The 23,483-nt window shown below is 40.3% G+C and overlaps 1 protein-coding gene across 3 annotated transcripts in view; it reads left to right on the forward strand.

Annotated features, from left to right (window-relative positions):
- The first annotated feature begins 2,766 nt into the window (after positions 1–2,766).
- Positions 2,767–23,483, forward strand: part of LOC105928087 (beta-galactosidase-1-like protein 2) — a 38,682-nt gene continuing 17,965 nt past the window's right edge. Inside the window, exons 1-19 of one of the 3 annotated variants that reach the window (XM_036129328.1) lie at positions 2,768–3,107; positions 3,512–3,709; positions 3,794–3,862; positions 5,298–5,393; positions 6,196–6,304; positions 6,512–6,604; positions 6,727–6,808; positions 6,882–6,946; positions 7,052–7,136; positions 11,793–11,930; positions 12,093–12,173; positions 13,839–13,951; positions 14,044–14,190; positions 15,040–15,111; positions 15,196–15,274; positions 15,378–15,465; positions 15,549–15,660; positions 15,811–15,927; positions 17,367–17,466. In XM_036129328.1, coding sequence (XP_035985221.1) covers positions 3,016–3,107; positions 3,512–3,709; positions 3,794–3,862; positions 5,298–5,393; positions 6,196–6,304; positions 6,512–6,604; positions 6,727–6,808; positions 6,882–6,946; positions 7,052–7,136; positions 11,793–11,930; positions 12,093–12,173; positions 13,839–13,951; positions 14,044–14,190; positions 15,040–15,111; positions 15,196–15,274; positions 15,378–15,465; positions 15,549–15,660; positions 15,811–15,927; positions 17,367–17,453 — 1,923 coding nt within the window. In that variant the 5' untranslated portion in view covers positions 2,768–3,015 and the 3' untranslated portion in view covers positions 17,454–17,466. Of the gene's footprint in view, positions 3,108–3,511; positions 3,710–3,793; positions 3,863–5,297; positions 5,394–6,195; positions 6,305–6,511; positions 6,605–6,726; positions 6,809–6,881; positions 6,947–7,051; positions 7,137–11,792; positions 11,931–12,092; positions 12,174–13,838; positions 13,952–14,043; positions 14,191–15,039; positions 15,112–15,195; positions 15,275–15,377; positions 15,466–15,548; positions 15,661–15,810; positions 15,928–17,366; positions 17,559–23,483 lie in introns of those variants that run through there. The other 2 variants (XM_036129327.1, XM_036129329.1) reach the window with 2 other exon arrangements.

Raw genomic sequence — 23,483 nt, forward strand, 5'->3', positions numbered from 1 at the left:
TAAACACACGTCCTACAGAAATCCATTGCTATCATTTTGACCAAAACAACTGGTTTATTGATTGGTAGCTAACAAAAATCACAAAATATAGGTGTAACATTGATTTTAAAATTCCAACTTCAAAGTCAGATATGACCCAGCTGTCATGCCCAGTTAGACAGAGAACCTGATATTCCAGTCAAACACAGTGTTGTGTTTAAAAGTTTTCTTAATAATAATAATAATAATAATAATAATAATAATAATAATAAAGCCCTGGTGCAGGCAGGCAAAACCTCTGCAGGAGTGAGCAGGAGTATGGTAAGGCTATGAACAGGACACTTACAGAAGGATGAGACAAGGTAGTCAGAGGCTGGAAAAAGATCTGTGAGGCAGGTGTGGAATAATTCACAATAAGGCAGATGCAGGTAGACAGATCCGAGTGCTTGGCAAACTTCATGTGGTCAAAGATCAGTCCATGTGGTGCCCAGAAAACAAAAGAACTTGGGCAAGGCGAGACATGGACATCCATCGACTGTCTGCAGAGCCTCTGTACAGACTATAAAGGCAGTGTAAAAGGTCCAGGAGATTGGCTTGATTGTGCTTGTAGCATTAGAGCTCACAGGTACATGAGATAATCCTAACTGCCATGGTGACATTAGAAAGAGACGGATTGTGCTGAGAGCCAAGCTAGATTATGACACTATCACAATCAAAAATACTCATTTTAAATTGTGTCCAGTGACCAGGCTAGATACAGGTAATATTACAAGTTGATATGTATTTCTGAGAATATTATGTATCCAGATCCAAAAGAAACACATTTAAAAACAGCTGTTTGGTTAAATATGCTCCTTTAATTTAATCAGAATCAGATTCAAGTTTATTGCCAAGTAGGCATAAAATAAAAGATGAGTATGCCGAAAAGCACCTCATGCCCACCGTGAAGAATGGTGGAGGATCTATGATGCTGTGGGCCTGTTTCTCTTCCAAAGGCCCTGGGTGCATGGCATTATGAATGCTTTCAAATACCAAGACATTTTAAATGAAAACCTGATGGCCTCTGCCAGAAAGCTGAAGATGGGTCGTCATTGGGTCTTTCAACCGGATAATGATCCAAAACATGTGGCAAAATCTACTCAGAAATGGTTCAGCAGACACAAACTCAAGGTCCTCCCATGGTCATCTCAGTCCCCAGACCTCAACCCAATCAAAAATCTGGGGGGCGAGCTAAAGAGGACAATGCATAAGAGATGACCCAGGATACTGGATGATCTAGAAAGTTTGTGCAAATAAGAATGGTCAAAGATCCCTCTCTCTGTGTTCTCCAATCGTGTTAAATGTTATAGGAGATTAAGTGCTGTCTTGTTAGCAAAAGGGGGTTGTACAAAGTATTAAGGGTGCCAATAATTGTGGGACACATGATTTCACGTTTTTTATTTTCTAAATGTGTCAGAATCAGAATCAGAATGAAGTTTATTGCCAAGTAGGTTTGCACTTGCAAGGAATTTGACTTGGCGTTGATGGTGCAAACAAAAAATAAAAATACAATAAATAAAAAGGAGATATATACAGAAGCTATATACACTCAGTAAACTGTGCGTTAATGTAATGCAGAAGCTTGTAGGTCCTGAACGGGGGAGAGAGACAGTGTCCAGTTTCATGGGTGACTCTTGGCCTTGTTCATAAGGCTGGTAGCAGATGGGAAGAAACTGTTCTTGTGGCGTGAGGTTTTGGTCCTGATGGACCGCAGCCTCCTGCCAGAGGGAAGTGTGTGAAATAGTCTGTGACTGGGGTGCGAGGGATCAGCCACAATCTTCCCTGCACGCCTCAGAGTCCTGGAGGCGTGCAGGTCCTGGAGAGATGGAAGATTGCAGCTAATCACCTTCTCTGCAGACCGGATGACACGCTGCAGTCTGCCCTGGTCCTTAGCGGTGGCACCAGCGTACCAGATGGTGATGGAGGAGGTGAGAATGGACTCAATGATGGAGGAGTAGAACTGCACTATCATTGTCTTTGGCAGGTTGAATTTCTTCAGCTGCCTTCTTCAGGAAGTACATCCTCTGCTGGGCTTTCTTGGTGAGGGAGTTGATGTTCAGCTCCCACTTTAGATCCTGAGAGATGATAGTTCCCAGGAAGCGGAAAGACTCCACAGTGTTGATGGTGGAGTCACAGAGGGTGATGGGGGTAGCTGGGGCTGAGTTCTTTCTGAAGTTCACATCCATCTCCACTGTTTTTGCAGCGTAGGTGTGAAAAAAGGTCTGATTTTATTTCTACCACCAAAGTAATGTATTTAAATAAAAGGTTGGATTTTTCTCTTTTTTTGCATTTGGGTTTAATGTTGTTTAAAAAAAGGAGAATTTTTAGAAGTCCTCGACCACATCTTAAACAGGGGTGCCAATAATTGTGGAAGGCACTGTAATAGCTGTGCTGTTTTCTCCCGGTTATTACTTCTTTTACTTTTCTTTGTGACTTTCTTTTTCCTGTTGCTGGGCAAGGAGTATGGACGATCCTCCATTTCAGCAGAAAACAGCAAACAGAATAATCTACAGTCGTCATTGCTTGTTTTATACCCAACAGTACCTCTTCATATAGATGACATAGGAAATACGTATGGCTGAAAATGTTGTCCTCTTTCGGCTACTGAAATCAGAAATGGTAACATGGCACTTCCCAGTGGGTGCGCCAACACCAATGTATTTATAAACTACTAATTCTAAGTTATGAAAACGGTTTAATTTTTGATGCGATGTTGTTAGACTTTGCCAGGGTATGTATTTAGAAAAGCAATATTTGATTTTTGCTAATTAAAGGCCAAATTAGTCACACACTGTCCCTTTAACATACTGCTAACCAACATTGAACAAATGCACATGGGGCAGTCCTGTTACTAAGGTGAGCTCTTTGGCTGGTGAGACACTCCCATGAGGCGGTGTGTGTTTCAGGCAAGCACCGTGAGTTCATCTGCGCTCAGATGCTGCTCTTAGCTCAGTCCTACTGCTCCTGCCATAGAGTAAGGGATCTAACAGCCCACTCATGGCTATTCTGAGGATAAGAAATCTGCACAAACGGAAATATACAATCATTGGCTTGGTCATAGTTTGCTTCATCATTTATAAGTGTCTTGGGTAAGTGTTGTTTATTTTTTAAGTATCAGCCTGTGTTGCTATTAAGCTATTTTTGGCTTTCCAGTACTTGTTAGAGGTTTGGGTAAATTTCTAACACATTTCACTGTAATATCATGCAGTCACTCATAGCCTTAATATACCAAGGACAAGTAGTTAAACATGTTTTTTTTTTACCATAAGTATTATAAATGATTTAGGAAATATATATATATATATAATTGTGTTCATATGAATGTATCAAACGCTATTTTGATTCTTTACACGCAATGCGCTTCTACTCCTTTGTTATGTACTTTTTGGCAACGCAAGACATTTGTAAATTCCTACAGAGCATGTCATATGCTCAGTTCAAGAACAATAGCCCATGTGCCACATAACCTGATTATAACAGGAACTATGCACAGCTTCTTTTCCAGCATGCCACAGACAGGCTGGAAGAGAAGTAGAAAGGTGGGCCTGAACGCCAACTCATCCCAGTTCACCCTGGAGGGAGAGCCCTTCCGTATCCTTGGGGGATCTGTTCACTATTTCCGTGTGCCCAGGGCATACTGGAGAGATCGGCTAATGAAGATGAAGGCCTGTGGCATCAACACTCTCACTACGTAGGGGGATTGCTTGCACTATTTTTGTTTGATATCACCAAATCCTTTCCATTGGCTAGATGTTAATTTAAACCATCCTTACAGATATGTTCCATGGAGTCTGCACCAGCCAGAGAAGGGTGCTTTCAACTTTCACACACAGCTGGATTTAGAGTAAGAAGAATGTTTGTTTGCTTGTCCTGACTATAGAATTTGTAGGCGTAATTACACAGCATACATATTGCTTGGTAGACCTAACAATCTAATCCTTGCAAGGTTCCAAAAGAAGATTCCTGCATCATCGCCTTAGCTATCCTAACAATATTTGGAAGGCCTTTTAGGAATCCTCTCCTCCTTCCATCATTTAACCCCAAGAACCTTAAGGGAGAAATGAGAGTGGGAGCCCCACCTGACAACCTAATCTCCACAACAACAGCAACTTATTGAAGTATTTTTCCACACAGCGAAGAGGGATGTGACACCACTGTCTACGGAGCCCCTAAAGGGACATGGAGGAAAAAAAAACTATTGCGAGATCTCGCAAAACTATTGCGAGATCTCGCAATAATTATTGCGAGATCTCGCAATAACTATTGCGAGGTCTCGCAAAAGGTTTTCCTACGTCATATATATATATATATATATATATATATATATATATATATATATATATATATATATATATATATATATATATATATATATATATATATATATAGAATAATAAGGTCTGATGCCTTCACGGAGTAGATGCAAGTTTGGAGAGACTAAGTCACAAAAACTTGGACGTGTAGACCTGTATCTCTCTGTCTTAGAAAAATAACATTATAATATAAACGATATCTTTTAATCTTACTTGTGAAAAGTTAGCCCTCGAGCCCTGATGTCAATAGTCCGTCGATTTAAACAAAAATACGCCGCCCAGTGCTGAGGTATCATTAGTGTGTTCAGCTTGAATCAGCAGGTTAGGGTAGCAGGTTGACTGCCCCAAGATGGCGGCCGTAATTCCTACGCCGCGACAGTCAGTGCGGGGTCTACTCCTATATTATGTCTATGGTTTTATCCTTTTTACTTTGCACCTCCGCTGTTGTGTGTCTGTTTTACGTCCGGTTCACTGAAGTAGGAAAACTTTTTCTTTTAATCTTTTAAAATGTCTCTCACTAATGTCAAGTCCATGTCTGTAGCCAAGTACGGATTTAATGTCTTTATATGTCAGGCCAGTACTAAAATAGAAATCAATAAACTTCTCCCATGGATGACGTGTTTGCGCCTCCATTGTTTTGTGTTTGTTTACAACTTCTTTTTCTATTTAATGGCGGTTGGCAAACAACTATGTGGTGACTAACCAGTAATGAGTGTGGATCAGGTCATTTGTTTTACTTCCGGTTCGCTGACGTAGGAAAACCTTTTGCGAGATCTTGCAATAATTATTGCGAGATCTCGCAATAGTTTTGCGAGATCTCGCAATAGTTTTTTTTTTCCTCCATGTCCCTTTAGGGGCTCCGTAACTGTCTGATGTTGTTACCAGGCATTTTTTCACAGCCCTGTAGTATAATATTTTTAGATCTCACTATAAGTCTTAACTTTGTATTCTTTGTCTGATTCACAGAGCGTACATATCTCTGGCAGCTGAGCTAGGGTTGTGGGTTATTTTACGTCCTGGGCCCTACATTTCTGCTGACATGGACCTGGGAGGACTGCCAAGGTAGCGCTGTTGTTGTTTACATGTAACAGCACACATGAAGACACGTTTTTGAAGTTATGTTTTAGCAAGTTAGAGTCTAACTGTTTTTTTTCCTGTTTTTGATGCTTTAGTAAGATCTTAAGCTGCTGTGACACTATTACTTGATTTGCAATTTATGTTTGTCTATCAAAAAAAATGACTTATATGGGTCTAACTGTGAGGAAATGGTGGAAAACCTTAGCCCCTCCAGCTTGTCCTGGGTCTTCCTCTGGCAAATTGAGAGCTTCATCTTTTGACTCAGCTCTCTCTTCACCACAACAGACCGGTACAGTGCCCACTTCACTGCAGACGCAGCAGCAATGTGCCTATCGATCACCCATTCCATTTTTCCCTAATTCGTGAACAAGACCACAAAATACTTAAACTCCTCCACTTCGGGCAGGACATCCTTCCCAACTCAGAGAAGGCACTTTTCAGTATAACGGGTTGATTAGTCAAAATGACTAAATAGAATTATGGGATATTATTCACACAATATGCTGGTGAAGATTCTCAGTCATCCAGGTCATGGTCATTCCAAAAAAGGTAAAAAACAAAGCAACTGGACTTGTTTTCCGTAGTTGAAGACGTTTCCCTTCCTCTCTAGGAAGCTTTCTCAATTCAAAAAGTCTGGAGTAATGTGAAGTAACAAGCTTTTTTTTGTTTTTTACCTTTTTTGGAATATTCACACAATACTGTGTGTCTTCATAAAACGTGTAAAAAACACAAGGGGGTTGTGCAGTGATGTCAAATAGCTATTATCAGTTAGTTTTTTTCTGTACAGCTGGCTCCTCAGGGATGGCAGTATGAGACTAAGGACAACTCACCCAGGCTTCACTCAGGCTGTCAACACTTACTTTGACAAACTTATACCGAAAGTGGTCCCACTACAGGTCAGTTTTCATCAATAAATTCAAAATAAGAGTATAGCTTTAATTTCTTTCCCTAGCCTAAGATATTTGTTTGTATAATCTGACCCAATCTGTATAATATGATTGAACTTGATTTTGTAAAGTGCCTTGAGATGACATGTTTCATGATTTGGCGCTATATAAATAAATTGAATTGAAAATTGAATTGAATTGAATTGCATATTCTAGTTCAAGAAAGGAGGTCCCATCATTGCAGTGCAGGTTGAAGACGAATATGGATCCTTCGCAAAGGATCAAGGCTACATGGTATTCATAAAGGAGGTAAAGTTATTGGCTTGTATTAAAACCATTTTTCCCAGCTCCTAAATACATGTAGATTTTTTTTGCCATCAACAGATCATTCTGATGTGTTCTACCTTTCTTCTGTTCTTTACTGTTGGTAGGCTTTACAGTCCAGAGGAATCAGTGAGCTCTTGCTCACATCAGATAACACCAACACATTGAAGTCTGGGGGTGTTGATGGAGGTACATGACAGCATGTACACATAAACATACAGAAAGACTTTCAAGGTTTAAGGTGTCGTGTGTTTTCTCACAGTTATCCGGTCAGTAAAGCTGCAGAAACTAAATCAGAGAAACATCCAGGAGCTAAGCGTTGCCCAGGTCTATAACATTTTTCACATCAGTTTCCTGTTTGTTACCGAAATTCAGGACTTAAGCTGTGTTAGCTAACACATAAGATCTTTGTTGATCTTAAAAAAATTTCAGCCCAACAACCCTTCCATGGTGATGGAATACTGGACTGGCTGGTATGACGCATGGGGGGACCTTCACCATGTGCTGCCTCCAGAAGGTAATTTATGTCCAATATGTTAGCAGTGGGTTTTTAAATAATTTTTAATCTTTCTGCTGATGTTTTACTACCTGTTCTCATACATGAGGTTTAGTGAGTTTTTGCATGTGTATTGTCCTATTGTGGGCCTTATTCTTCTCGTTTCTTAGTTTTTTCTTTAGAGACTCAAACTTGAAATCATCTGGCCCCATTATGCTACACTAAACTACTATAACATTTGCATCGATCTGAAATCTGAACTTTACCCTTTTATGCTCAAGCAAAAATTCATCCTTACTTTAGCCACGGTCATTGCATTTGTGTCCAGCCACCATCTTGTCAGGTCATTAGTCTAGTTTCAGGAAACAGCATAGTACAGGCACAGCTGGCAAAAAGTTTTAAATGACATAAATGAAGCCTTGGATGTCATTAACTACTGTACGGTCCCTTTCATTGACTTGTCAAAGGAATGTGACACTGTTGATTATACTATCCTTTGTTTCAGATCTTGGTTTTCTAATGATCTGTAAAATATTTGACAATGTGGGCAATACAGAGGTCTGTTGTCAGAATCCTTAGTGACAAAAGGTATGCCACAGGGTTCCATTGTAGTTCCAACTCTATTTTAAATTTATGTAAACAGTGTTGGTGCAAATGTTACCAATGCTAGTACACTTTTTATGCTGATGATAGGTTTTACTGACATACAAAAATTGTTAATGATTTGCTTGTGTGTCTGCCTACTGTATTTAACTTCAAGTCAACAAGTCAACTAGTCTCAGATGAAGCAAGTCAATCTGACTTGCTTCATCTGAGACTAGTTCTAAATGCCAATGTGTAATCCCCAGATAGAATAGAGAACACACTATTTGAGCCAGACACAGTGTTGCTATTTAAAATATTTGTTGTTAAAAGACTGAACAGAATCTGGTGCAGACAGTGAGCAGACGCTAACGGAGCTGATAGCAGGCAGCTCACAACAGGAGATTACTGGCAAGAAGGGCTGAGAACCAGAGACAGGTCCATGAAGCTAGCAGGAGTCAAACACAATAAGACAGAAAGTGCAGACAGCTCTGTTAGGGCTAGGCAATATTTAAGGTCCATAAAAGAGTCCAGGTAGTGTCCAGATAACAGAAGCTGGTGAGGTTTCCAACAGGGGCATTGCAAGACAAGAAAATCCAGAAAAAATCTTGGTCAAAACTTGGCAAGGAATGCTGGACATCTGCTCACAACGCTATAATCTCAGCGCTAGGGGAAATAGCTGAGTCTTGAGAGGGTTCTGTTAAACAGTCAAGGATCATACACTTGAAGGCAGAATCAGAAAGATAAATGCCAGGGCTATGCAAGATGCGTGAGTCTTTGAGCATATACTTGGTCTTGGTCTAGAAATCAAAGGCCATTGAGGTGTTAAACGAGGACAAGGTAAGGCAGGGCAATCCAGAAGACAAGAACTTGATCATAAACAGACAAGGCAGGTAAAGAACGCATGACATCTACTCATACTATGGCTTTCAAATAATATAGTGCCACCTGACTGAAAAGCTTCAGTATATAAAGGCAGAAGAGCAACACAAATGGAATGGATCTGAATGCACTGCTGCAGGAGGGAGTCACAGATGCAGCAGATCACCGTGTTTGCAAGCTGCAGGAGGAGAGTCAGAGGATCTTCTCATTCAGCTGGGCCAAAGTCATAACACATACTTTATATTCTTGGGTCAACTGCCATCATTATCAATCCATAGATTCATGCATTGGTACGTTTTCATCTACAAAGCAATCATTGAATTGTTGTCACCTTATTTATCCTCCTACATATCACCTGCACAGTACAGCTACAGACTTTGTTTTCAGGACGTTATCCCCTTCAGTGTTCTGTTAGTGCAATCAGAACTTGGTGGGGGGGGGGCATTTTCTTACTCTACTCCATCATCTTGGAGCACCCTATGGCATGATCTGAAACGTTCCATGTGGATTCCTCTGAAACAATTTAAACTAATTTTAGGAAAAATAGAGAAATATTCCTATGAAATTAGCTTTTTTTGTCATATTTCATTAGCTTTTCTAAATTGTTAATTATTTATATTGTTAATGGGGCAACGGTGGTGCAAAGGTTAGGGAGTTTGTCCTGCAAATGGTGGGTTGCTGGTTTAATCCCCCACTCTGACTGTCTTTGTCATTGTGTCCTTGGGCAAGACAATTCATCCACATTACCTGCTGGCGGTGGTCAGAGGGCCCGGTGGCGCCGGTGCATGGCAGCCTCGCCTCTGTCAGTCTGCCCCAGGGCAGCTGTAGCTACTAAGATAGTGCACCACCATCAGGGTGTGAAAGTGTGTGTGAATGGATGAATGACTAAACTGTAGTGTGAAGCGCTTTGGAGGTTGTCAAGACTAGTTAAAGCGCTATACAAGTACAAGCCATTTATCATTTAATGTGTCTGTAACATTTTTGTAGTTGTTTTTTATAATTAAAACAGGTCCCTTTACTGAATGCAATCTTGAATCTCAATGAGACAACCTGTATAACTAAAGGTTAGATACATGCAGTTTCTAACAAATGTAAAATTGTGCAAGTGGGCCTTTTTGTATATTTGACACAGAGTATTTATAAGGAAATGGAAACTTTGTGCAAACAACAGCAGGAATGCAAAAGAGCTTCGGACAGCTGTGCCGAATTTGGACAGCCTTTAACTCAGACGTCATCACGTGACGGAAACGCACATGGATGATGTGAGCCAAATCCAGGCCTACAGCCTTCCGAAAATTAACTACAAATTGCACAATCTCTTCTCTACATATTTGTTGATTTCCATGAGGGGGTTGTGCTGATACGTCATGTCATGCAAAGATTTGTGGGAAAGCTAAACAGTTCTTAGAACTGGTAAGGGATGTAGGGGATTTTCTAAACAAAACTAACCGTGGGAGGGAAGCATTCAGGCCATTTATCCTACCTCCTTCCTTACTGACTGCACTATTCCGACAGCACTGATCATGGCGACCGTTGATGCACTTTCACTTTGGGTAAAGAGTCCTTGTTCTATAAGGGTATTTAGATTGAGCCTAAGAACTCTGGATGATCCAAGGCTCCTCAACCCTAGTTCTCAGGACCCACAGTCCTGCATGTTTTATATGTGCTCCACCACAGCTGAATCAAATGATTGCATCACCTCCTCAACAGCCATCAAGTACTAAAGAGGCCTGTTAATCACCTATTTATTTAAGTCAAGTGTGTGGAAGCAGGGAAACACCTAACGCATGCAGGACACTGGGTGCTGAGGACCACGGTTGAAGACCCCTTGTGTAGAAGTTGTGCAAAGAGGAATAGTCAAAGATCCCTTGTTCTATATCCCCCGAGTTTGTGGAATATTAAAGAAGACTAAAGTTCTATCGTCTGGGAAAAAGGAGTTTGTACAAATTATGAACAGTAAAGGTTTGGATCATTTTCACAGCGGTGATCTGGTTCATACGAAAGACACTGTCGCTTTTTAATCTTAGAATCCTAATTTCCCAGTGTAATAAAATTTTATTATTTACACTGAAAATCAAATACTCTTGTCACACTAGCTTACAAAGAATATGTTCTAGGTTGTTAGTTCTGTAGCTTTCTCATCATTAACTCTTTTTCTCAGACTGCTCTGATTTTGCCTACAAACATGTTATTTATTTTATTAATAGCTTTTTCAATGACATCTAGATGCAAACTCAAAATTATTCATACTGCTGGCAGATTTAGGTTTTTATTAATCTTCTGACTGGAAGTAATATTAGCATTTTGTGGCGGTTAAGCTAGAGTCATAATTAAACCAATGGAGAGGCAACCAGGAATTTGGGTAATGGTATGGCGGATAATCCAGGATAAATTCTCAAAATGCCAAAGGAAACATGATACTTCACAATTATAAGAGGGTTTTCTTCATGTGATGCCAAAAAATATTTCCCCTGATTGTCGAGAACAATATAAATACATTTGCTCATACCATTTTTAATACCATCTCAATAAAAACAGTGTTTTTCTCTGTTTTTTTTTTCAATAGTGATGTTTCCTTCAATGAACAAATTAATTAATGATTGTTTTATTACCCTGTGAAAGAATTCTGTCTCAGATAGACACTTTTCGGTTCAATCAAAATAAAAGCCCCCAGGGATATGAATAATTTTGGGTGACAGTTACACAGGAGTTAGGGTGTTTGTCCTGCAATTGGCAGGTTGCTGGTTTGATCCCCCGCGCCGACTGTGTCAGCCGTTGTGTCCTTGGGCAAGACACTTCACCCAAATTGCCTGCTAGAGGGACCGATGGCACCGATCTATGGAAGCCTCGCCTCTGTCAGCCTGCCCGAGGGCAGCTAGCATATGTGTGAATGTGTGCATGAATGGGTGAATGACAGACTGCAATGTAAAGCACTTTGTGGTCATCAGACTAGTTACAGCGCAATTCAAGTACATGCCATTTACCATTTGAATTGAATATGAAAAGCATGAGAAATGTTAAAATAAGGGTCATACAACTTTAGCAGATGAAACTAGATCATTATTTAAAACTTTATTTTAAAAGGTTTAAGGGTTTTAAATATGTAAATGCACTTAGCATCTCAGAGGTAGAGTAGATAATTGACCCATATGAGGGTTGATGTGTTTCTTCTCTTAAGAAGTTGCTTTCTGAAAATGTTACATTTTGTTACAGATATGGTGTCTACCGTGAGGGAAATTCTGAGAAGAGGCATGTCTGTCAATCTGTACATGTTCCACGGAGGATCCAGTTTTGGCTTCATGTCTGGAGCAGTCTCTGATCCTTCATACAGAGCTTTAGTCTCCAGCTATGGTGTGTGACCGCTGGCATAAACAAAACAGCAGTAGCCTTCATGCAAATCTGCACAGATTCTGCTTGAGTGATGGACTGATGTCTGGAGGATACAATGCTTCTGCTGTGATAACCAGCAGGTGGCAGTAGAGAACAATTAAAGTTTCCTCTGATGCTTTTCAGATTATGATGCTCCATTATCTGAATATGGAGAATACACGGCCAAATACCATCTTCTAAGGGATTTATTTTCTCGATATAACTGTAAGTTAACCATTAGCATCCAGTACAGGAACAATGTCGTACAAAAGTATTCACACGTCTAGGTCTTTTTCCCACTTTGTCACAGTACAACCAAAAACTTCAGTTTATTTTATTGGGACAGCAACATTGTGAAATGGGAAAAAAAAACAATAACCAAGTCAAAATAATAAAAACAATCCTTTCACTGCAATTACAGTTGCAAGTCTTTTGGGTATGTCTCTAACCGTGTTACACAACTAGAGACAGACATGTTTGTGCATTCTTTTTATCAAACAGCTCAGATGCCTGCAGTTTGAACGGAAATCATCTGTGAGCATCTGTTTTCAAGTTTGTGACAGATTCTTAATCGGACTGAGGTCTGCACTTTCCTGAGGCATTTTAACTCATGAACATTTGATCCAAACCATTCAAATGTAACTCTGGGACTGAGGGGGAGATGGAGGGTCCAGCAAGACAATCACAAAGAAAACATTTAGCCAGAGTTTGAAGCCTTGAACATGTTTTCATCCAGGATTGCCATATATTTGAAGAAAAACATTCCCATAGCACGATGCTACCACTGCCATGTTTCATTGTGGGGTTTTCTGCCATTTACAGTGGTTCTGTTAGGTTCTTTGGGTCATGACTTCCAGCTCCTCTAAATCTGAAGCCAAGATCCTCGATGAAAAAAGGTGGATTTCCCTGTTTGGGTTGGGGTCAGTCTCTGCCTCAAGCAGAGGAGACTAAATATCTTGTTTTCTTCTTCAAGAGGGAGGGTAGGATGAAAAGAGAGATGGACAGACGGAATGAGGCATGCATCTGCAGTAATGCAGATGTTGCTTTGGTTTGATGTGATGAAGAAAAATTTGAGCCCAAAAGAAAAGCTCTCGACTTACAAGTCCATCTACATTCCAGCCCTCTCCTATGGTCATAAAGTATGGATCATAACCGAAAGAACAAAATTCCGGATATTAGTGCCCGAAATGTGCTTCCTCTGGATGGTGGCCGGACTCAGCCCAGCCTTAAAGTTATCCAGACAAGGGAGTTATCCAGTGGGAGCTCAAAGTGGAGCTACTCCTTTTCCACATCGAAAGAATCCAGTTGAGGTGGTATGAGCATCTGATCAGGATGCCACCTGGGTGCCTCCCTTTGATGTTTCCCAGGCCCATCCCTCCTGGGAGGATACCATGAATAAGACCCAGAACTGGTTGGAAGAATTATATATCCTATCTGGCCTGGGAACACCTTGGGATCCCTCAGAATGAACTGCGGAGAGGGATGTCTGAGTTCTTTCCTGGACCTGTTCTCAGATAAGCATAAGACTGGCTTATGCTTATCTGATAAGACTGGCTTATGCTTATCTGGCATAATGGCTGGATGGATGGTTCTTCCACCTGAGCTGGTGCTCACTGCAACTCTTCCAGAGTTGCTATGGAATTCTTGACTGTTTCTCTGATTGGTTCTCTCCTTGTCCAGCATGTGAGTTTAAGTTGCCAGTCATGCCTTGGTACTTTTGCAGGTCTGCTATATATTTTATGGTGATGGATTGTGAGAGGATTAAAATTTGGGAAGTTTGAGGCTTGTAATGTGACAAAATGTGGGAAAGTTCAAGTGGCATGATAACTTTTGCAAGGTGCTTTTACTGGTGAATGCCGCTGCCTGATTAGTTTTATTATCTATATGCAGCAAGAGGAGACATCCTTCCAGACATGCCAACCTTGCGTTACAGGGAGGCCTACGAACCTGCCATTATGTACCAGCATCTGTCATTATGGGATGCTTTAAGCTTTGCTGAGGGTGTGAGTTTTACATACAATAATAAGCAATTGACTATCTAACTGACAAGAAGGTTGCTTCCCAGTCAGATTATTGTTTTACGTTTCCTCTACAGCCTTTCAAGTCATCCAAGGCAATAAGCATGGAGAACCTACCTGCAAACAATGCCAACGGCCAATCATATGGCTACACACTGTATGAGACCACCATCACTAGTGGAGGGTTATTACAGTCGGGAGACAATGTTCGAGATCGTGCCCTGGTGAGTTACTGTTAGTGCACATGAAGGTGTGATCTAAAAGAAACAGCTGGGTGAAAAACAATCCAATTGGTAATAATTTGCTGACCCAGTCCAGGATCGGATATGGACCGATCCAGGCTTGTGTTGATTCAAGACAGCCAATAAGGCTTATGGGTTCGACCCAGCATAGTGCGATAGGTTTCCACAGCAAAAATGGTTTGAACTGCCGTATTTCTAAAGTTGAGGCTACAGAAGAGTGGATTGAAAAAAGAATAAGCCATAATCTAGATGACTAAACAAGTAATATTTTAAATGACCTATCTATAGGTCATGTGATGTCTGATAAGCAGAAGAAGAAGAATGAAGTTCCTGTGCCAGATCATTTATGTTATTTGGTCTAAAATCAGGTTTAAAATATATGCCATACAGGTCATGATGTCCTTCTCAAATGGACTATGCCATTGCCTGGCATTACATCTAATTATCTCCTGTTGTCTTTGCTTCCATATATTGTGTAATGGCTGGATTCCAAAAACGTAAATCATTCTCCTATTTTAATGCCTTTATCAACAGAAAACCAAACTTAATTTTAACTGAGAAATGTTTCTTTTAGACTATGTTTGTAATTGTGGTCATCTTTCACCCTTTTTTTAACTGTCAAGTGATAAAAGTGTTAAATCATGCTAATAAACTAATGAAAAAACGTGATGGTGCTGATGGGATTTAGCACAGGTGAGTTACATTTTGAAGTTACATATATTGTATGAATATCACCAAAAGTTAGTGGAATAATGGTGGAGAACCACTTTTTTGGGAACCAGAACGGGACTTTTATAATTGCATTGAAAAATCCTTTTTTTTCCCCTGCAGGTGTTTGTAGACAGAAGATATATCGGCCTTTTCAATCATCAGAACCTAGAGCTGGCTGTTCCTGATGGTAAGGTATGAACAAGGAAAGCACCTGTTTTATTTAAGCTGAAGTTGTGTCTGACTAGATGTAAGCATTCAAGTGTTTGATCCTTACAGGACAAGCGTACCTTGAGCTTCCTGGTGGAGAACTGTGGACGAGTTCACCGTGGAAGGGACCTCGACAAACAACACAAAGGTGATCGGCAGAAATGCCTCCAATTCATTGCTTTGCCTCCTTTGAAATTACTCACACTCTCAGAGGGTAGTTGATGAGTCACTTTTGATTTGTGCTCTTGCAGGACTAGTGGGGGACATTTTATTAAACCACATCCCCCTGAGAGATTTTACTATATACAGCCTGGATCTAAAACCCAGCTTTATCGACAGGTTTGTGTGTTTAATTGAACCTGATATCCTGCATAGCACTGTCAGCTGTGTTTTAAAATGTGTTTGAAGGAAAGCTATTTCAGTCTTTATCAGGCACCTTGGAAAAATCTCCCAGAAAATCCCAGTTTTCCTGGGTTTTTCATGGGGAGGCTGTTTGCATACGGCTATCCGAGTGACACGTTTGTGAAGCTGCCAGTAAGTGAAACGAAACATTAATTTTTCAAACACTGAAGGGATGTATTTGTGTGTGAAAGTTGCTGCAAAGCCAACTACTGCTCACTGATTTATTTGTATTTTGATATGTGTTGTTTTGTGGGCTAATGCAAATGCATGCAAATGTTTTAGGGCTGGGAAAAAGGCGTTGTGTTCATAAATGGTTTGAATCTCGGTCGCTACTGGTCAATTGGTCCCCAGCAGGCCCTCTACCTCCCTGGACCCTTTCTCAACAGTGGAATAAACCAGGTAAAGCTGTAAAAAGACAGTATTTTATTGCAGTAGCCTAACATTAGAGGTACAAAATAAAACTATCTAACCTTTTATTGAAGTACATTTCTTTAGTGGAGAAAATGTTACAAGTTAAGAAATAATTGCTTGGCACAACTATTGGCAACCCTCCTGTTGATAGATAGATGTACTACCCTTCTCGCTAACGGGACAGTACTTATTGTTCACCTGCAATATTTCCTAATGTGTGAGCAAAAAAGGTTCTCCTTTTTGTTTCTTTCAAAACAAAACAGCCCACAGTATCACAGATCCTCCACAATAATCCACAATGAGAAGGAGAAGACAAAGCTTTCCGACCTGATCTAAAGTTTGTCTTATGGAGTTCAAATTGTGCTAGGAAGATAAAAGGAATTCATTTTAATATACACTTCTTTAGCATGGATGCCAAAAACTGTGCTCATGTGTTATAGAGAATGCAGACAGAGCTGGCTATAGCCTGAGTATGCTGACACAAACGCTCATTCATCATTTCAATTGTCATTTTTATACTTGAAGAAAATATCCAAGTACAAAGATTCCCAAGACATAACTGTTTAATGAATCACCTTCCATTGAGTCTAGATTGGATGAGTCATAGATTATTAGAAAAAACAGGAACTAAAATCATGTTTAATACTTTTAATTTACATGTACAGCAGTTGCTTTAAAAGCAATGCAAAAAGGCATCCAATTTATTTTAACACACACTGCTGCTATTTGTTATATGTTTTTCATAAGTGCTATTGTTGTTCTCAATAAAAGGTGCTTTATAGTTACAGTGGCTGTTGTGCGAATTGAAACTGTACAACCAAAGAAAGTGTAGCGGTGTTATCTAATGTTTAACCCTGCCCTTAAAAGGTGTAGTGGATGACCTTTCGGCTTCGAGTTCCGGGGGGGAACATCTTATCTATTGGTTGTCCCAGATGCCAATCTTTGTGACGTGCTCACCTAACACTAATGTTTCCTCAGCGCATGCACACTTCTGGTGTTTATGTATACATTGAGCTTCAGTGAGAGCTGTTCGTTGTAGCGGCGCTGCTCTCGCTGTATACTTTGAAAATGGCTGCGAGCCACAAGAAGCTAAGTGTCTTCAATGCAGACCATCAACAGAGCTGTGCACAAGGTCGACGGGGCTCACGCACACACATTTAGACATTCACCCTGAGGAGTGGAAGCGCGGGTAGGATGGTCTCGCAGTTATTCAAAAAGCGACTTGGAAGTTTACCTTCCTTTCCGAGTCAATTATCCACTATACCTCTAAGTAATTTTCTAAATGCTTAAACTACCAGCCGCCCAAATCCACTACAGTTCTGTAATCTGTATAGTTATCTAAATTCTAAGTGATTTTGTTTCTTTTGGATATACATCATTGAATGTTAATCAGAGTTTATGTTCATTTTTCTTCTTTCATAAATTAGGTCTTTGTGTTTGAGGAGCAAGAGGGTGACTACAAGGTCTACTTTGAGGATTCCCCTGATCTGGGCATGGCAGCAGAAATCCAGTGACCATCATTAATGTGTGAATATTATCTTGTGTGAATTAACTTTTTTTTTTTAACTAAATGTTTTATACTTTGACAATATTCAATAAAGGATGAACATTGCTGCTAAGATGCACAGTCCAGTTTTAAGCTATAACAACTACACAGAATGCTTTGCAAAAACATGCAAACCTTTTACTGTCAGGATTTGTCACAATGAACCCGAACCACACACGGAGCTTACTCTTAAGAGTTTATTGAGATGGGTGTGAACGAAGCCAGCAGCTCAACTGGGAGATTGCTTGGAGGTGCTGGGGCTGCAGTAAATCCAGCAGGGCAGCAGAGAGAGTTCTAGAGACATGAGGGCTGCAGTAGATTCAGCAGGGCAGAGAGCTTACTAGGAGCACTGGGGTAGCAGGAGATCCAGTAGCAAAGCAGGGAGAACCCATGGAGGTGCAGACAGGCGAGGGAAGCTCTGGTAACCAAACGTGGGGAAAATCTCTGGTTGCCAGACTAAGGCAAGTTGATACTCAGCCAGACGTGGGAGAATCTCTGACTGAGGGCATCAGATGATTGAAGACGGACCAGCAGTGAGGAACTGACTGAGGGAGGCTTTTATAGAGAGGCTGGCAGGTGGAACCAGTCCGGGCTGATTGAAGGCTGAACAGGTGTGGATGATTAGTGGAGTGGAGACAGAGCTGGGTGGAGGATGGAAGGTGCTGGAAAGGTTCAGGGTGCAGCAGACAGGATTGCACCCTGACATTTACAGGTCACCTAACTGGTGAATAGACGTCATCATAGACTTTGTTTGTGTGTAAAGTAATCTCATGACAAATGCAGCTGTCCTGTGAAGGCCTCACAGGGAACATTAGTGACCAAACAGCATCATTATGACCAAGGAACACAGCAGTCAGGTCAGGGAGAAAGTTGTGAGGAAGCTTAAAGCAGAGCTAGGTTACAAAACAACATATAGGATGGAGGATTTTACAGTCCATAGAAATGAAATATAAGACAGCTGAAACCACAAACCTGCCAATACCAGAACAACAGCCAAACCTGACAAGCCAGGGATTACTCAGAGAAAAAATCACAAGGCTTGGTATTACTTCTGGAAGTGCTGCAGAAATTCACAGTTCAGGTAGGAGAAACTATCCATAGGAGAACTAATGTAAGAAGAAAGCTTTTGCTGAAACACAGCCATTAGAAGTCCCAGTTGCAATTTTCCATAAGCCATGTAAGAGACGAATAGTCCAAGAAGCTACTTTGCTCATGTAGGACAAAATAGAGCTTTTTAATATGTTTTTTGCCAAATGCTATCTTTAGTGTAAAATGGTCAGTGCACATCACACTAAGTACACTAAGCTATTGGTTAAACATGGTCATGGCAGTATTATGCTGTGGAGTGCTTTTATTCAGCAGGGACATGGAAGTGAGTCAGATTTGATGGGACAACACCTGGAGCTAATTACAGGACAAGCCAGAAAAAAATACGCTGTCAGAGGTGGCAAAAGAATTGAGACTGGGCAGAAGGTCCACCTTTTAACCCTAAACATGCAACGAACTCTACCACAGAATGTTATAGTCGTATTCACATTTTGGAATGACCCAGTCAAAGTCCTGACCTACATCAAATGGAGAATCTTTGTGAAGACGTGAGAAATCAATGATCACAGACACTCCCCATCCAACCTGACTGTTTTTAAAATTTTTTACTATTTGGATTTCAGGCTCCTCCACATTGACGAAATGTTGTTTGTGGAGAAAATATTTTTAATTTTTTTCTCACTGAAAAGTTTTTTGCTAGCTTGATCTCGTCAGCTTGTTTCTAGTCTGCTTATACAGGGCTATGTCTCCAGTGTGAAGAGCTTTTTCTTTGGTATGACACAGCTGCCTCAAATGTGAGGAAAACCATGGTTTATTGTTGTTGAAACTGCTGATGGTCTTGTCTACATGCACATGTCCTCACAGTAGCTGATGTATGACATCACTACATCAGTTAATTGGTTTAGGTCAGAGGCTGAATCTTCAAAAACATTCCCGTATGTGCAGTCCAGGCAGCTCTGTAGCATCAGCTTAGACTGACCAGTCAATTTTTTTAACAGTCTGAACCACAGGTTTAGAGGTTTTCCGCTGCTGCATATAGTTTTTGAATGAGGTGGAGCAGACAATGGTCGAAGAGTCCAAGCCCTGCACAAGGGACGGCACTGTTTGCATCCTTTAAAACAGTGTAACAGTGGTCCAGTGTGCCTCCTCCTCCATCTTCAGTTTCATCCTGTAAACAAACTGTATACCAAAAGCAGGTAAAAAAAAAAAATCATTAAACTGGTCCAAGTTGTCCCCAAAGCAGGTATAAACTGTTGTCAACGCTCCCAAAAGGTTGCATGATTGGTATAGATCATCCTGTGAAAAAAAGTTTTGTTTTTTTAACTGAAAGAATGAACAAATACTTCTATGGTGCAAAATGGTATGGATGTGAAACCAATACACCTGAAAAAGCACCAACTTCTGTTTTCATTACTAGATTGCCCAAAAGTCATTGCTTGGATAAAACACTGTTTTGCTTTTTTTTAGGGCTGGGCAAGTTAACGCGTTAATTTCGCGTTAATTCATTAGACTATTAACGGCGATATTTATTTTATCGCGCATTAACGCATTTTGCTCACATGCTTTCAGTCAGTGTCAGTCAGCACGCGCGCTGACTGCAGCGCGCTGTGTCACGGCAGCACTCTCCCGCTCCCCCTCCCCTCTCGTACATGGCTCAGCGGCGCCAGCCAATCAGCACGCAGGCTCAGCCTGGCCCGCACACTCAGCTCTCACACAAACTCAACACACAAACAGCTGAAAGAGACCGCAGCAGCGGAAAAACATGAACAGGGGAAGTAGCACCATTTGGCTTTATTTTAATACCGTAAATGAAATCAAGCTGTATGTTTTGTAAAAAGCCGGTTAATTTCAGTGGAAACACAACAAATTTATCTAAGCACGTGAAAAAAAATGAGCAAGAAAACGTCGAGCCACAGAAACGGAGAGAGGAGACGAAACTTCTGTCATTGCCACGACAGACCCACAGACGTCTCTGACTGAGGCGTTTCAGTCCTCCAGGGAACATCCAGGTATATCAGTGGTCATCTTCAGCAGCAGTTCATGTTAACTTTCAAAGTAGATATTATCTATCATATGTTACTGGAGCCCACACAGAAAATGTAATTAAGACCTTGAAAGAACCCAGTACATTTATTAAAAAGTTTTATTTAAGATAAGATAACATTAGCTAATCCTTTTTTTATCCCACGACAGGGAAATTTATAGGATTAAAGCAACAGGCAGGTGCACACAACACAGACAAAATTACATAAGGATTTAAACATAAGAGGTGGATTAGCGAAAAAACACTGAACATAACATTTTTGTTGTTATTATTATTATTATTATTATTATTATTATTATTATTATTATTATTATTTAATTGTAATAATAAAATAAAAACCACAAAACCCAAAAGGTCAACAGTTTCATGATGCATCAAGCTTCGGGACTGGCTAATATACAGCAGGTCAAAAAAGGCCATATTTTGGCTGCAGTGCTTGCTGTTCTCTTATGAAGAAAAGATCAACTAGTGCACTAAATTCAATAGATGGGTTGAAAATATCCAGTATAAAATAAGTGCTACAAATATTACAACACTTTTGTTCATATGGCAGCAGAACATTAAAATAAAAGTGCTCTTTACACTACTTTTGAATTCTTTCTGGGAGTTTGCGCATACAATGCGATTAATCATGATTAATCGGGCAAATTATGCGATTAATCGCGATTAAAGATTTTAATCGTTGCCCAGCCCTATTTTTTTTTATGAGAGAGAAAATGTCACATGGTACTGCTGTGGGACTGCTGTTTTGAGGCTATATTTATGCTAAGCCATCAAAGATGTATGCAAAACAACACAGCCATTCTGCCCATGAAGATTAAAAATCATATCTCTGATATGTCCTCATTAATCATGTCACAGTCATCACTGACAACCTACAGCATTTTTTCCACATACATTTATTATTTCTAGTAACAGCTACAGTGACTTCATGAGTTCATTCACTTATAAAACAGTTCTTTGTTTTTGAGCACTTTTGTTAGTTTTAAGTGATCCCCACCTGAAAACAGTTCATATTTGGAGACAAAGGCAGGGAAGTTAGATGGGAATTTTATTTTAGAACTGGGTTATCGTCAGTTGATTAAGGTGGGTCTTAGGCCTCACCCACAGTAATGTTAAAAAAAAGCATTTGACACAAAAACATAGGTCTTATTTTAACCGTGTGTCTGACAACATTCCTAATGACAGAAAAAGCAAGAACCTGATACCAGCAGGTGAAATCCCTTTCCTCCATACAGGGACATATTTTAGACTTGATCATTACAAATGATCAAGTCTAAAAAATCTAAAAGATCAAGTGTAATGAATAAAGGGTCTAAGCATTTCCAAGGTCAACTGATGTTGCCCTGTCGGAACCCTTTTCTGTTATCTTTGAAAGCATAATTTCCAATGACTCAGCCAAAGAGACATAAGAAAATAAAATTTTAAGTGCTACTGAAACCTTTATCCAAGCTTACTCTTCTACTTCCACTTTGTTCTTTAAATCAGTAGATGAACTAGTAGATAACTGTCAGAAGTAAGAAGAAAAAAACAAACAAAAGAGTGTTGAAAAGCTGAATGAAGGTGATGAAAGACTGGACTCCAAGTTCACTATGACATCTACACTATATAGAGAGACTTTAAAAATATAACTTGCAATGGAATTTTTCTTCTCTGAGATCAGCAAAAACATTAAAGCTGCAGTAGGGAGTTTTGAGAAAACCGTGGGCTTAGCCTGAACATTTGAATAAGCACACATCACAGGTTACTCCTCTCTGCTCTTTGCTGTGCTACAGCCCTCCCTCTACATCTCCTCCCCCACAGCGAAGCCTGCTGTACTGCTCCAATGTTTACCTGTTTTTTTTTTTCTTAGGAGGTAGGTACCACTCAAGAAATTCGCAGTTTTCCTGTAAAACAGGTTATTTTTCCACCATTTGGCTTCACAGCTACAGCCCACCGGCAATCTTGAGCTTGAATGGCAGTAACGCTGTGCAAGGGAAGGGGTGTGAAAAGCCGTAAACAAGAGTGATCGACAATGCTAACAACTAATCAGAGCTAGACAGTCCTCCTGGCTCTGATTGGTTGTTTCTGTCCGGGAAAGGTGAATTTCTGCAAATGGCAGTAGGACCACTGGGAGGAGCCAGAGGAGCTTGATTTTTTTCTCAGATCATCTCTCATATTTTACTATGAGAACAAATATTTTAAAAAAATAAATGTATACAAGTTACCTACTGCAGCTTTGATAAGGCTCTTGCTCATTCACCACTGTCGACAGGTTAACAAACCCTCCAGTGACTGTGGCATCTGAAAGCCACTCTACCAGTATGCAACAAATTTTCAATGAATTTGGAGTTGCTACTGTGGAACTACGGACCCATCTCAAACGTCCACTTCATCAATAAGATTATTGAAAAAGCTGTGTTTGAACAATTTAATGCATTCATAACAATGACCAGCCGCTTTGACATCTTCCAGTCAGGTTTCTGTGCTCCCCACAGTACAGAGACTGCCCTTGTCAAGGTGTTAAGTGATATCCGTATAAATGTAGACTGTGGATGAACCACAGTCCTGGTACTATTGGACCTGAGTACAGCATTCTATACAGGTGATTTCTACATTCTATTAGAGTGCCTGGAAAACTGGGTCAGCCTTTCTGGTACGGCACTCCACTGGTTTAAATCCTAGTTACAGGACAGGGACTTTTTTGCGTCAGTAGTTAACTTTACATCAGAAAATACAAAAATAGCATGCAGGGTTCCTCAAGGTTCCATCTCAGGGCCCCTCCTATTCAATATCTACATGCTTCCCTTAGCTCAAATAAAAAAAAGCATAAGTTAATATGCTTAGACTAAAACAATGCATGGATGTGCGGAGATATTCTTCAGATGAATAAAAACAAAGCTGAAGTAATAATTTTTTGACCAGTGG

Source organism: Fundulus heteroclitus, unplaced genomic scaffold, assembly GCF_011125445.2.
Source record: "Fundulus heteroclitus isolate FHET01 unplaced genomic scaffold, MU-UCD_Fhet_4.1 scaffold_157, whole genome shotgun sequence".
Lineage (NCBI taxonomy): Eukaryota > Metazoa > Chordata > Actinopteri > Cyprinodontiformes > Fundulidae > Fundulus > Fundulus heteroclitus.